This window comes from Gadus macrocephalus, chromosome 6 (assembly GCF_031168955.1).
Source record: "Gadus macrocephalus chromosome 6, ASM3116895v1".
Classification (NCBI taxonomy): domain Eukaryota; kingdom Metazoa; phylum Chordata; class Actinopteri; order Gadiformes; family Gadidae; genus Gadus; species Gadus macrocephalus.
This window is the reverse complement of record NC_082387.1, coordinates 22105998-22121356: the sequence shown is the minus strand read 5'-3', so window position 1 is coordinate 22121356 and position 15359 is coordinate 22105998. Positions and strand designations below refer to the sequence as shown.

At 47.5% G+C, this 15359-nt stretch overlaps 1 protein-coding gene across 1 annotated transcript; it reads right to left on the bottom strand.

Moving 5' to 3' along the window:
* Positions 1–2559: 2559 nt before the first annotated feature.
* On the bottom strand, positions 2560–7859 carry hpdb (4-hydroxyphenylpyruvate dioxygenase b). Its single transcript, XM_060055049.1, has 14 exons — positions 7630–7859; positions 7377–7403; positions 7106–7168; positions 6909–7013; positions 6541–6583; positions 6355–6437; positions 5825–5914; positions 5583–5686; positions 5414–5491; positions 4660–4822; positions 4295–4366; positions 4038–4160; positions 3765–3881; positions 2560–3523 (listed from the first exon to the last, which is right to left on the bottom strand). Exons 1-14 carry the CDS (start codon positions 7630–7632, stop codon positions 3413–3415), a joined length of 1182 nt encoding a protein of 393 aa, XP_059911032.1. The 5' UTR covers positions 7633–7859; the 3' UTR covers positions 2560–3412.
* Positions 7860–15359: the final 7500 nt, after the last annotated feature.

Sequence of the window (15359 nt, the reverse complement as noted above, 5' to 3'; positions counted from 1 at the left end):
TTCTGCACCCTGAACTAGCCTGTCCTGGGACCCTGAACTAGCCTGTCCTGCACCCTGATCTAGCCTGTCCTGCACCCTGAGCTAGCATGTCCTGGGATCCTGAACTAGCCTGTCCTGGGACCCTGAACTAGCCTGTCCTGCACCCTGATCTAGCCTGTCCTGCACCCTGAGCTAGCATGTCCTGGGATCCTGAACTAGCCTGTCCTGGGACCCTGAACTAGCCTTTCCTGGGACCCTGAACTAGCCTGTCCTGCACCCTGAACTAGCCTGTCCTGCACCCTGAACTAGCCTGTCCTGCACCCTGAGCTAGCATGTCCTGGGATCCTGAACTAGCCTGTCCTGGGACCCTGAACTAGCCTGTGCTGGGACCCTGAACTAGCCTTTCCTGGGACCTTGAACTAGCCGGTCCTGGGACCCTGAACTAGCCTGTCCTGGGACCCTGAACTAGCTTGCCCTGGGACCCTGAAATAGCCTGTTCTGCACCCTGAACTAGCCTGTCCTGGGACCCTGAACTAGCCTGTCCTGCACCCTGATCTAGCCTGTCCTGCACCCTGAGCTAGCATGTCCTGGGATCCTGAACTAGCCTTTCCTGGGACCTTGAACTAGCCTGTCCTGGGACCCTGAACTAGCCTTTCCTGGGACCCTGAACTAGCCTGTCCTGGGACCCTGAACTAGCCTTTCCTGGGACCTTGAACTAGCCGGTCCTGGGACCCTGAACTAGCCTGTCCTGGGACCCTGAACTAGCCTGTCCTGGGGGGCCATCCAGGGGGCCGGCTGCGGTCAATACAGGGTCCTGGGTAAATCCGGTGTTGGCTTGACAGAGGACAATTCTAATACAATTCAGGGAGAACTTACAACTTTATACTGATCATTTTCCCTCCTGACAGGAGTATAACCTTAAATCCTTCTGGAAGTTAATTTAATTATTATGAAAAGGAGGTTATGCTCCAGAATTAAATGATTTAGAATTAAAGAATTTAAAGTTTCGGAGTTAAGGGGGCTGTAGGTAAGATTCAAGAGTTGTAAAGATAAAGAGCTGAGGAGAGCAATATTCATGGTGCTTTCAGTCCCCTGTGGCGGCGCTATGATCTCGCCGTCTGCAAGCCTGTGATTGACATGTATGGTGGCCTCCACAACCAATCAGAACAGCTGGGCCGTGAGCAGCGTAAACTTGTGTCCCTCCCAGAGGAGCAGTTAACCAGAACAGTTTCTCACAGAGCATTTCACTCTCTCGTAGCAGATGGAATCAACATTCACTCAACCTACGGCATATTTAAAGGGTTGATATTATGCCACCAGGTGTGAGTATAATTAGCCATTAGAAGCCGTTTGAAAATATGCCCTTCCCTGTGCCTCTTTCCAGGCCATTCTCGTAGTAAGTCATATGTCTTCTTGAATTGACATTCAAATGCTGCCTGCCACTGTGTTCCCTCCACAGGGACGCATGAAAGAAGCATCATCAACACACCCACTAACTGAGAAATTCACCACATAATCTTTTCCTCCGGAGAAAATACTACCTCAAGGGTAGTTTTTTTTTCAGGAGAATTTTAGGGTACAAATGTCAGGAAATGTTTTTCACACATACAGCCCATCAGGAGAATAGCTGGAGAATATCAGGAATTGCACGTATGTCTGAAAGCAACTTATCTGTGTGTGTGGGGAGGGATCGGACTCAGGTTGGAGTAACCGATCACTACCGGTTTGATTTTGCGAATGGTCCAATCCCTGACTTTAAACTCTGTTGGATCGTGTCTGTGGATTGTAAATGTCGTCTTGATCGGTCAAGGCTTCGGGTCGGTGGTTACACTCGTCCGTCTGCGCTCGGGAGTGAGGGTGCGGGTACCTAACAAAGCCGAATTAAGGATGTGGTGAAGTCTAAGCTGTAGGGTGCGTTGTGGTGGTGGTGGGATGGAGGACTGGCTGGAGTGCAGATAAAACCTGTTCTGTTTGTTTGAGGAGGTGGCTTCAGATTGGGATTGCTGTGTAGGACATTTGCCTTTGCTTTGACCCATCATCACTTTAGCCATCTGCTTGGGTCTCCGCCCTACCTGTACCTGACTGATGTGTGTGTCAATGGATTCCAATGAGGGGGAGACTAGGGCGATGGGGGGGGGAAGGGATGCGAGCTGGTTTGAGGAGGAGGAGGAGGAGGAGGATGAGGAAGAGGTGGGGCTGGTGTCTGTTGATGGTAGTGGGCCAAAGGTGGTTGGCGGGGGGGGGGGGGGGGGGGGGTGAAGGAGTGGGGGGGGGCTGGGGAGGGTTGGTAGAAGGGAGGGGGCAGGATGGTGGGAGGAGGTAGGGAGAAGAGGGGGATATAACGGGTACAGGAACCGGAGTAAGGTGCTCTCTATGTCCTCTAACCCAGAGGCAAGGTTTGTTGAGATACCTTAACCAGGCATCACTCCCCTTTATAAATACATGATGCAACTAAAATGTATTTGATGAAACCCAACCAAGATTAAATAAATACAATATAACACTTCAAGAGTCTTTTGACGTCTAGCCGCTCTGAAGATATCCGACTGGGGTAGTCACAGAAGGAACTCATAACAACGGTCTGCATCAAGTATTTTTTATTTATAACATGGTATAGAAAGCGATGCTATATAATGCAATTCGTTATAGTCATGACAACAATGGTCTATTTAAAGAGTTACACAAAACGGTCATTGTACGATACACCAAACTCTCCTTCTGACCCTCAGCCCAACTGCTACGCTAAGATAATCACGGTCGAGTCCCAGAAGAACATCGTCATCTACTCCAGGCAGACCATCGGCGTAAGCGAGGAGATCACCTACGACTACAAGTTCCCCAACGAAGACGAGAAGATCCCCTGCCTCTGGGGGCCGACGGCTAGATGTATGATGGATAGATAAGCAACATTTGCTACAGTCCACTTGGTAGGCTGGTCGACTGATCTATTCAGCATAAATCTAGGTGGACACGCCCTCTTGAAGTGTTTTTTGAATGATGTGCAAGTACAGTACAGGGTAAAGTCATGTTTAAATTCACTAGCTACCCTTGTGGAGCATCCAAATTAACCTCATTATGCTTTCATTTGAGAGAGCGAATGGCGGCTTGTGTCAAACTCCCCTCCGAGACGTCAGCCGCCACCCATACTGCTCCAGAACTTTGGTTGATTATATAAAGGAATTATGGGATATTGCAACGAAGGACAGTAAACATTACAATGCAAACAGTTTTACATGTCCTTTAAAAAAAAGAGAATTACCATCAAGTAACGTTGAATAATATGGTGAACACAATGTCCTTCCTGCTTTGGCATTATTAAACTCTTGTCTTGTGCATTAATATCCTTCATTTGACAAACGGCTATCAGGCTCACAGTGGTGATGCTCAGACTCTCGGCATCAATCACAATCACGTGGGATAGTTCACTCAAGCTTCAAGCGATCTTTGAGACGCCATTGGGTGTGAGGATCGTCAGGTTTCCTCTGGCATTCTGGTCGGCCTCAATGGCTTCAAATAGAGACTTGAAGTTTCCTGCGCCGAAGCCCTGGAGAGAGACAGGAACACAACTGGTGAGACTCAATACCCTCCCTCCCTCCCTCCCCGGCCGCTTATCCCTTTGTGGGTAAAGTGTTTGCTCCCATTTAAGGGCTGATTATGAACCCTCGTTCAAGCAACGCAAGGGGGTGATTGACCCTTTACGTCCTTGCGGACCCTCCTTGCGTCCACCACAAGGGCCTGACGTGCGCCTTTAAGTTGACGTGCACTGGAGGCCTGAGAGTCCTCACCTGGTGGTTGTGTCTCTGGATCACCTCCAGGAACACTGTAGGACGATCCTGGACCGGCTTGGTGAAGATCTGCAGCAGATATCCGTTGTCGTCGAAATCCACCAGGATTTTCAAGTTCTGAAAATTAATAACGGCAAAACATTAATTATGGCCTCAACTGAATTCCTATTATCTTCATGCAGAGCATTCTTTCTTTCTGTTTCTCCTCTGTTCTCCTCAAGGTGCCAACACAGCTTCCCCGTCCCCCCACAGGGAAAGGCACGGCGTTCTGACCTGAAGGACATCCAGGTCCTCTGTGATCTTGACCTTGGAGTGTTTGAGGTTCTCTCTCAGCTGTTCGTAGTAAGTGTCCGGTACACACATGAACTCCATCCCGCGCTGCTTCAGGTTAACAATCTGCAAACAACATGAAAAGAAAAAGTGCTGGACGATACGTTTCATGAACAGCTGTATTTCGGTCTGCGGCTCTCCGTACGAGCAGGACCAGGGTTGCTGTCAGTTCATCTGCAGGTGGTTTTTCTGGTACTTACTGCGGTGATTATATCTGACGTATTCATGGCGATATGCTGGACTCCTGCACCGCCGTAGTACTCCACATACTCCTGGTGGTCACAGGAAGTGAGGGGCCAGAGTCTCCATTAATACAAGTGCATGTATTCCAGAGGCAGTCAACCCTTCTTTAATCTACATATTCAACATATTTCACATGTAAAAACTAGAAAAGCTGTTTTTATATTTCCTTTAAGGATAAAACTTTGGTCATGATAGGAACCTTGTATGACCAAATGTATAATCTGAATGAATAATAATCTATAATTTAGTATAAAACCATCCTAGTTGTTTTGTTGGAGGGTTGTATGTCCCTGCATGAGGCCAATGAGAGGGGAGCCCTTGCCTGGATCTGAGACTTGCGTTTCCCAGTGGCAGGTTCGTTGATTGGCATCTTCACAGTCTCCTCATAGTTGGCCACGACGATGGAGCGCAGGGCGCTGAACTCAGTCTGCAGCTGCTTGTCGTCCACGGACCAGAAGCGGTGGAAGAGAAGGTTCCTCTGGTACCTGAGAATACCGTCAACCAGAGGTCAAAGGTCACTCCAGAACGTGAAGAAACAACGACTGGGGTTCAAATGGGGGGAGGTCACGGGAGGAAGAGGTGGTCCTGCTTTAGGGGATCGCTTCTTTCATGCTGAGAGGAACACCTTCTGCAGTGGCACTCTGAACACTTCACCGACCCTGGAACTGAGACGTGATTGGCCACGCATTATTTGATAAAGAGCTTTCTAATTCGCAGCTCCATCTGGGCTTGGGTCATGTGACTCTTCTCCTCATCCAATGAGGGGGCTCATCCAATGAGGAGGAGCAGCCCAATCCCTGTAACAAGGTCCAAATCAGACCCAGATGTGGAGAAATTCCAGGAGACTGAGAGAAATAGCGCTGAGTCATGGTGGAGCAGTCAGCACTCAGAATGGGCAGGGTTAAGTTCTTACCAGCCCACCCCTCTCCTCCTCCAAGTCCCGTTTAAATGCAGCGACCGGAACACTTTTCATGGATGAACACCAGTTTACTTGAAACTCTTTAAAACAGGTCTTTCCTCAACAAGCGTTTCAAAACAGAATGCTCTGGCGTCATACGCAAAGAGCAGCATGTTACCATTCAACCACTGGCACCATCTCGTCGTCTCCCTGGTTCCCCACAACGTGATCGATGAAATCCAGCTTCCCGCTCGGCCTGCACAGAAATACCAAGCAAAATGACCTCCTCAAAGAAAACAGCCATGGTACATCTTCTCATATCAGCAGGACTGTTGTTTGTTACTCACAGCGTGGCCAGGAGGGGGTCTTTGTGCAGCGGCGGTTTGAAACCAGGCAGGAACAGGCCGTTGTATGCCGTACGCTCCACCAGCGTGTGTGTGGTGTCCCCGTACTTGATCAAAACCAACGGACAAACAACGTTTGTATAGCTTTAGCTATTGCTATGAACTGAGTAAGCTCATTAAGCAGAACAGCGTTGGAGAGAGCCTCTCTAAACATGTGATAATATGTCCTCCATGGTGGCCCTTACCGTTTGGAGCACAGCCAGCTTCACCTGGCCATGAGTGTCTTCCATGGTGTACGGTTCCCTCACAACCAGGGCTCCCCGCTCCCGGGCTTTCTGCCAGTCAGGTCAAAACAACTCCATGCAGTCAGGTCAACTCATTAAAATTAAACCCCTACTGAACCAGTTTTTGATAGACTGTATGGCGGCCAATTTTTTTAAATAGAGGGCCAGGTTAAAAGGAGCGTAAAGATTATAATAATTATCAATCAATACAGACTTGACACTCTATGTTTGCGCAGCAGCCCAATATAGTCATTACTTCAATCTGGCTGTGGAAATGTCTATTTTGTGTGTGTGTGTGTGTGTGTGTGTGTGTGTGTGTGTGTGTGTGTGTGTGTGTGTGTGTGTGTGTGTGTGTGTGTGTGTGTGTGTTATGTAAAATATCGTTATATATTATATTATGATGTGTTTATATATGTTTAGCTCAGTAAAGCAGAATTTGCTTGAACGTCTTCTCTTCAAACTCTTGGGTTTAAGTTCTTGAGCTTTATTACCTGCACAAGGTAGTCACAGTCCTCCACTGTGAACGCCACATCCTTCACCCCATCTCCATGTTTGATGAGATGCTCGCCCATCTCTGAGAAAAGACAGCATGAGTCAAAATAAATGCTTTTCTATTGCTACATTGAATTTTATCCTTCAATCCCAGGGAATGAGACCAACGTCATTTGCATCATTACCTTTGTTTCCAGGATTGAGAGCAGAGGAGAAAACATACAATATCTGTAAAGGAGGGAAGCCAAAGATTAACATTACTAGTCCACTCCAAATACCATAGGAGGTCATCTATTCCATGCTTTTCATGGAATTCATTGTTTATTCATGTTTTTATTAAACCCTTATTTTACCAGGCAAGGTCTATTGAGGCAACAACATTTCTTTTCCGAGGGAGAAATGGCAGCTGCAATAATGCAACATATCAACATAATTATCATTGATGTATAGCTTTATATTTCTTTCTTTTCAAACTATTGATGAACAAGTTGTTTCTTCTTTCGTGTCCAGCTGTCGTACACACGACACCCCGCTGAGTGCGTCTGGTCCTTACCTTGCCCTGTTTGACCACATGGGAAACCACATCTCTCCTGCCCGTCTCGAGGCCCTGGTACGCCACGGGCTCAAAGCCCAGCTTGTTACAGTAGAACGACGCAGCCTACCAGGAGCAGAACACCAACCTCCTGTTTATCTTGTACCTCTCAGGAAATCCTCTGGTTGGGAAAGGTGTCTCTTTCTGCGGTAACATACCTGTTTAGCATTTCCAACCCAGAATGTCAGGTGATCGAAGCACAGGAACTTGCCTTTTTCGTGCTAAACACACAGACGCAGACAAAGACACACACACACACACACACACACACACACACACACACACACACACACACACACACACACACACACACACACACACACACACACACACACACACACACAGTTTATTTATTCTACTATAATCAAACAATGTAAAGATACAATTGTTGAGAAAGAGTTTGACAAATACACAAATGTCAGCACAAACCTTTTCGCCTTTGTCAGTGTATGTTGTCTGAAAAAAAATGACAACAATATTACAAAGCAGCCCTATAATAAGCTATAATAGTGAATCGTTTTTTTGTATACAAAATATGCAGCCCTATATTAATCTGATATATTGTTGTGCACATGATTAAGTAATTAAGTAATAGTAGCAAAAAGTAAGACATAGAACTACTTCATGCAATCACCAGAACCAATTATCACCAGGACTCATACTAAATTAGTGTTTGACTCACCATCTTGTGTTCCTGCTTGAACAACAGCCGTTTGCTTAAGAAGATACAAGGTCCAGGGTTTAGAATAGGAGAGTTTAAATGTCCAGCCCACCACGGAGACTGGAGGGGAGGTGAGAGGGGGTAGGGCCGTACGCTGGGAGGGCGAGGGACCGAGGATGTGGCATACCTCGACTGAGACACTAAACTAACCTCTTTAGGGACTGATGTCAAATACAGGCCTCTTCGAGAGACCAAGAGAATATATGTATAAATGTGTATGCATACAGTTGGTATATGTATATATTTTATTAGAAATCAAAGTGGAACATCATCTCAGCAAGTTTAGTGTGGAATTGGATTTCAGCACCACCCCCTTTAGTTTAACAAAATAACACCATATGTTCATGGTTAGTTTCAAGAGGAGGCTCTCCTATGCAAGCCTCTGATTGGCTGATCTCTTTGTTGCGGCGGTCGTACAGACATCAGTTCTCTTCACTGTTACTGGAATAGGACTGCAGATCATATAACAGATGTTGTTGAAAATGCAAAATTCAGTTGATCGAATGTTCCATTGGTCCAGGTTACACGACCAAACAAAGTTTATAGGCAGCCTGACACTGCAGTCGACCCATAAGCAGCATATATATAAGTCATTTATATATGTGTGTGTGTGTGTGCGTGTGTATGTGTGTGTGTGTGTGTGTGTGTGCGTGTGCTCGTGTGTATGTGCGTGCGTGCATGTGTGCGTGTGTGTGTGTGTTTGTTTGTGGGTGTGTGTTTATGGTAAAATGCCAATGCCAAATCCCTTTATACCTGCTCCTTCATCATCTGTATGTAAATCTGGCCTGGATGAAAGCTTGCTACAATGTAGTAAGTAAAGTAAACGATTGTCTGAGGGTGATGGGCAGCTCCTCTCGCGGTGAGAGCTGGACACCAGAGCTATGTGGGGTATCCACGCAGCTTCCCCCCTGCTCTCTCTGTGTCAGTTCAACAGCCGGTAACGGTTGCCTGGGCAGTTCCCCTGGGGGTTTACTGCCTGGTCTACCGGCGGCTGTTCCCCACGGTGAGCCTTACCTCTGTTTACCTCTGAGGCCAGCAGCCAGCGGGAATAGAGGTGTGCCAGGGAATGGTACTCGCCGTGATCCAGCGGGTTAGCGATACATGGCTCCTGCTCAGGCCTCTCCCCTTCGTCCACAGAGTGATACTGCGTCCATGATCCATGGGCCCTGCATGGCGTGGTGGTTCCTCTCAAAGCCCTCTGTTGTGAGTGTGTACCACATCTATAGCACGCTGTGGACCAGCCTGTGAGATGACACTATGACTGACAGCAGTGTGAATACATTCTGAGTCAGCTCTGATCCATTCAGTTGAAATTGTGCATGCATTTTAGGATGGAATATCTTCTAAAAGCAACAGTAAGCAACAGAGCTGGTAAGCCATTGAAAGTGTCTACATTCCCTCAGGAAATGAGCTATATACTGTCTCTCTGGCTGGCGAAATCCTCTTGGGACGTTAGGTGCATTGATTCTTCAAAGGTCCCATGGCATGAAAATTTCACTTTATGCCCGCTGCCCGCTGAACCGGGGCTGTGGCGCCTCGGCGCTGCCCGCTGCCCGTTGCCTCGGCAGCGGGAAGCGGGCAGTGCCGAGGCGGTGTTGCCTTGGAAGCGGGCAGCGGGGGCTCTGGCGAGAGACAATCGCGGGCAACAATCCCTTTCTCCTCCATGTCGCGGTTCAGTCTACTTCAGACTGATGTGGAAGTGGAAGAACCAGAGACGTCGGAGAACCTCACGCAGTCGTTTGAGAATCATAATATCGACTGGAGGCGCAAACAGCTTTTGGCCGTGATAATATATATTATAGGATATAGTTATCTATGTATAATATGATATTATTTAGATATAGAGCTCCAGGACTCCCGCCAGAGCACCCGGATTGTTGTAGAATATTTTCAGAACACGGCAAAAGGCTGTGTTTGCGCCTCGCCATTGCGATACATACACTGTAAACAGAGTGCATGGTACCGTGGCTGCAAGTTGCTCAGGGCCACACCCCCAGCCTCCTCCTTGACCCGCCTCTCTCCTCCTCATTTGCATTAAAGCTACAGACACCGAAACGGTGTGTTTGGGGAAAGCTCAATGTGCGACTGGCTCATAGTGGCTGTAATTCTGCACCACGGCTGAATTCGGGAACATCTTCAAATACTGTGTTAGGGGCCCACTAATATCTATATTAAAGCATCCATAAAGTAGCATGCCATGGGACCTTTAATATTCTTAATATAGGATAGTAGTATCCTAAATGTTCTTAATATAGGGTAGTAGTATAGCTTCCTATATCTTAATATAGGGTAGCATTATAGTGTCCTAAATGTTCTTAATATCGGGTAGCAGTATAGCCTCCTAATATATGTTCATGTAGGATAGCAGTATAGCTTCCTATATCTTAATATAGGTTAGCATTAGCAGACTCCTAACATATGTAAAGATAGGGTAGTAGTATAGTCTCCTAATATAAGTTAATATAAGCTAGTAGTATGAAGCAGTTTAAGTCGGAAAAAAAAGTATTCAACACTTGATAAACTGATTAATTGATTGACGAGTTAATCGCTAGGGTGCTCTGTTTGGTTGCTAGGGGGTGATGACACCGCCGGTAGCGAGAGAACAACAAGGGGGATTAAATGATGGGACACTATTAAGGTGCCGCGTGGAGGTGGTCATCCCGTCCTCAGCCTACGGCGGGCTATACGACTCTAATGAGCTGAGCTCAAACCTGTTACTTCACCTTCCCTTAAGGTCCTTGTTTTTCACGCTGTTCCCTCGAGGGCTGCCTGTTGTCAGGACATGCAGCCACACATGTTTTCAGATAGCCACCTAGCACCCGATTCATGGTGCAGAATAGAGACACATGATCTCTTATTGTTTTTATTTTGGAATTATTACTGTTAATAATTACAATTAGGGCATTTGGCAGACGCTTTTATCCAAAGCGACTTACGTCGGTTAATACACACATTGACACGCCGACGGCAGAGTCAACCATGCATGGCGACAGCCAGCTCGTCAGGAGCAGTTAGGGTTAAGTGTCTTGTTCAGGGACACATCAACACTCAGCTAGGAGGAGCTGGGGATTGAACAACTGCTCTACCTCCTGACCTAAGCCGACCTCTGATAATGGTGGTACGCTTTGTTTGCATTACTGGAAAAATGAGAAACAACAAAATGATTTGTCGCACAACCGACAACTTGGATTTGTTAAAAATGTGATGCATCTCATCAATTTCCAAACCTCAACTTCTTTAACATAAAGGAAAAGTGTTGTGTTATAGATCACACCGTTTTTATGGAACTACAAAGCAAGCACCTCACATACTTTTCAGAGGAGCTGAAACCAGACACAAAACACAGACACACATCACAACACTCCCCTGGGGTGAACTCCATGGGGTCGAGGGGGGTGGGGAGGGGAGAAGGCACCTTAGCCCCTTGCTGTGCCACCTCCCCCGCCAGCGCACACAGCACACAGTTGAGGAGCAGAGAGCCAGAGAGCCAGACGTGGTGTGTGGAGGTGAGGCCGACCCGACTCATCCACCGAGATGCAGACAGACGACCAGGAGAGACCCGGCCAACAGGGAGATCCGCCTCAGACGGACTCGGAGGCCCCCCGCGGAGCCCTCACAGACGCTGATTCATCACAGCGCACGGGGGAGGAGCGCCTGACCTGTGGGAGTCCCTTCGACGAGGAAGGCGCCGGGACGGGCGGCGCTCCTTCAGAGTCCAACACCGGACCTCCTCTGAGGATGCAGAGCCTCTTGAAGCAGGTCCGCAGCCAGATCAGGGCCAAGTCAGGGCTGAGCCACGCCAAGACCGGCCTGCTGGACCTGATGCAGCAGATCAAGGAGAGAGAGGTGGGGACGGCCTCCTTGCTCAGCGGCCTGTCAGGAGGGGCTGGTGGAGGCGGCGCTGGCGTCTCGGAGGCCGGTGGCGAGGGAGGAACCCTGACCAACGGGGAGCAAGGTGAGACGGAGCCAGAAGCTACGGCGCCTCCGTCGCCCTCAAGCTTTGAAGAAGAGCTGGAGGCCACCAGGATCACACTGAGGGGGGAGTTTGAAGAGCAGATCTCCCGGCTTCGCGTCGAGATGCAGGCGTACGCCGACCGGGCCGTGAGCGACGTGGAAGGCAAGATGAGAAACGCCCCCCACCCCCTGCACGCTGCGGCTAAAGGGAGGAGCCGGGAACAGACGGACGGCAAAACAGCAGACAAGAAGCAGAAGCCTCTGGGCACCGCCGCCGCTGTCGCGCCCGCGCTGACCGGCAGGAGGTCCCGCGTGCTGACCCGCACCATGACCACCATCGTCACCAAGACCTGCGCTCCCGTCATCGTCGGGCCCCGGGCCAAGTCGGAGACGTTGTGCGGCTGCAGGGACAGCGGCGCCCTGCAGATGAGGGAGCCAGACCTCAGGTTCTTCCAACCTCAGGGCCGGGGCAGCAGGCCGCCGCAGGGCAGGAGGGCTCTGCCCCCCGTGATCCAGCCCGTGCACCAGCCCGGGCCCCCTCGGCAGAAGCCTGTCTGGACCATGGCTCAGACCGGTAGCTGAGACTCGACTGGATGGAAGATGGTGATGATGTTGGGAAAAGGGAATCTTGATATGGTCAAATATATTTAAATTCTGTTGTTGTTCAAACACATGTTGTGGCTTGTTTCACTGTCAGTTGCAACATAAATGTCATATATATATATATACTGTATATATATATATATGTATATATATATGTCATATGATGTAATTTGACGTTATACAGATACATATACACATCTATATAAATATTATTATTGTTGCTCTATTGTTGATATCTCTTGTTAAGAAAACTGTTATTTCAATCATTACAATACTTATTTTTGTCATTTATATGTCAACCTAGCAAATATTTTTATAAATATAGACGAATAGATGTCTATTGTATGCACCGACTAACACACACACACGCACCCACAACCCCCCCCCCCCCCCCCCCCCCCCCCCCCCCCCCCCCCCCCACACACACACACACATACACACACACACACTAACACACGCACACAACGGAATACTAAATAAGCCTGAATAAATGTTTTGTTATTTTCTACTTCTTTTGCTTTTCTAGGTAATTGTGCAAAGTTGCCGATAGATGGCAGCATTAAGCTCACATATAATTTCGAACAACCAATGTTCCTATTCATCATGTCAACCGTTTGGTCTAATTTGGGTGAAAATAAATGCTGTAAATGAAATTTTCAAAACAGAGAACTGCTTATTTTTACAAATGTGTGGCTGTGAAGCTAGTCCTCAAGGGAAGGATTCGACTGATTGTTGGATGGAAATGCCATCATGTTGATGTAGCCTACTGGTCTTTAGATTGCAGGGTGTCTGGTCTGTATAAGTAATGTTGAAGGAGGGTTTTCCGGATCAGAAGGGAAGGTAATGTAACATTGGGTTTTGACAGCAGTCAGATAACCTTATCATTGAATGAGCTCCTCTGTTCAAATACCCAGACTGGACCACTAAAAGTCCTTCTTTCTATCAAAAACAGTGTTTTATTCTCAAGCTTCCATAGCCTAGGCTACTGGGTGAATATTCACCCATTAAAAAGTTACTTCTTGCCTTTGAGCAGTTGGTCGTATTGCGCGGGTTTTTATAGGTACCAGGAAGTATTTAAAAAATATTGGGGTGTTTGAAATGAAAAAGGGTTGGCATTTGACCCTTCAAAAGTAAAATTAGCATTGCACAATCTATTACTTTTCATTTTACAACTTTCTCTCATATTATTTCTGCATTTGCAAGTGCACACAAACATACTTTGGTTATAGAGGCGATTATCATCACATCATTCATCGGCTACCCAGCCAATCAGTTCTATAATATAACGTACAACAGACCCGACACTCACAATCACTCCACTTCCATCGGGCTGCGGACGCAAAGCCTGCCTGGAAGGTTGAGCCTACTGGTGGTGGTCTTGATGCGCAGTTAGTGTTGCCAGATTAGGCCAGATTTCCCGCCCAATCTGGCAACACTGTGCGCAGTGCACCTGAGTGCACTCAGCATCTGACTTGGCACCGGGGGGCCAATCAGTGACAGGAGATGCATTTAGTGGCTCAGCAGCGTGGAGGGGCCGCTTCCACCGCGGGCCCCCCACAATGGACGCGATAGTGCGGTCTCTGAAGAGGACCTTTGTGTGTCCTGGGGGACGACGATGACATCCGGACGAGGACACATCGAGTCCATCACATTCAGGAGCGGCCAAGCCACGTTGCGGGAGGAAGCGGCGTCAGTCGCCTAACGATTTGGCCGTCGGCTCATTGACATGCGCAATACAACGAGTAACCGCGGACTCGCTGTACTGCGCGTGTCAATGAGCCGACGGCCAATCGTGCAGTAACAGCTAGGGGCGATTCTAGGTTCTGACTTTTGGGGGGGCTCAACCCCAGGAAGCCACAGGGGTATATGAAGTATATAAAGTCCTGTCCAAGATTCTTTTATTCCACGACCTTTATTTTATTAGTTACTATGCTGTTGTATGTCTAAGCCAAAAGCTGGCAGTGTCAGCTACATAATGCAGTTAAAGTGATGAAAGGAAAAAAGACTGTTTGGATGAAGGAATAATCAATGGATGTGAACTGCAATAACAAATTTGAGGTACCGTATTGGTCCGAATATAAGACGACCCTGATTATAAGACGACCCCCGTTTTTCAACACAAACATTTAGAAAAAAAGATTTGCAGACATTTGCAGAACAAAGAACTTTTCTTAATAACAATATTAAAAACACAGTGAATTAAACACTTGTTATATTAATGACAATAATAATAATGCCAGTAAAGGCCACGGCACTTTCAAGGCAAAATATGTACAGTATGATTCAAAATGAATATCAAGCAATAATCAAGCAACATTGTGAATATTTTTAAATAACAGAGAAAATACAGGCCACATATTTAACTAAACTTAACTAAAATTCGCCAAATTTCTCCTCCGATGTCTCTCTATCCCTCACACACGTCCTCTGCCCCGCTGTGTTCGCTCTCGCTGTCATCGCTCCCCAGCTGCTCCGCTTCCAGCGGCTCCTCCCAAAGCGCGTTTTCTCTGGCGTATTCAAAAACTCTCCGGTCAACCTCACTGAAACGACCACGGTAGGATTTGCGCTGACTGTTGGCATCTTTGAGACGTTGTTTTGGTGCTCGCCATCTTCTTACGTTACACTCCGTGACCCCGAACTTCTTGGCAGCTTGGCAGTTGTTACTTGAGTCTGCCTTATTGACGACCATTATTTAAAAATTGGCATCATAGCTCCTCCGCTGTTGTTGATTGACCTGACCCACTTTTGAGCCACTTGTCTCTAAATGCCTGTCTTTAAACACCGGTAACGGTCTGGTTGTTAAGGACGCTGGACTACTTCTTCCCGGAACCAATTCCTGGCGCCACCTGCGGCCGCGAATGTGTATTGACATTTAAATGGAGAGGCGAAGAAGAGAAACTGCGCTCTGAATACTAGACCCCGAATATAAGACGACCCGACTTTTTCGGACCTATTTCGAGGGGAGAAAAAGGCTGTCTTATATTCGGACCAATATGGTATATTTAATTTCCTTTGTGTTAGTTTCACTCAAAAATGACCATATTTCCCCCCTATTTACACAGTTACTGAAACACATTGGTACAACATGTACTAGATTAATAATATGAGAAACATACCACTATTTCGGAAGCAAT

Excerpts from the sequence above, each read along its gene's own strand:
- hpdb (XM_060055049.1), bottom strand. Across the intron at positions 4,161-4,294 it reads CGTCAGATATAATCACCGCA|ATTGTTAACCTGAAGCAGCG; the intron begins GTAAGTACCAGA and ends TGTTGTTTGCAG. Across the intron at positions 3,524-3,764 it reads TCCAGAGACACAACCACCAG|GGCTTCGGCGCAGGAAACTT; the intron begins GTGAGGACTCTC and ends GTCTCTCTCCAG.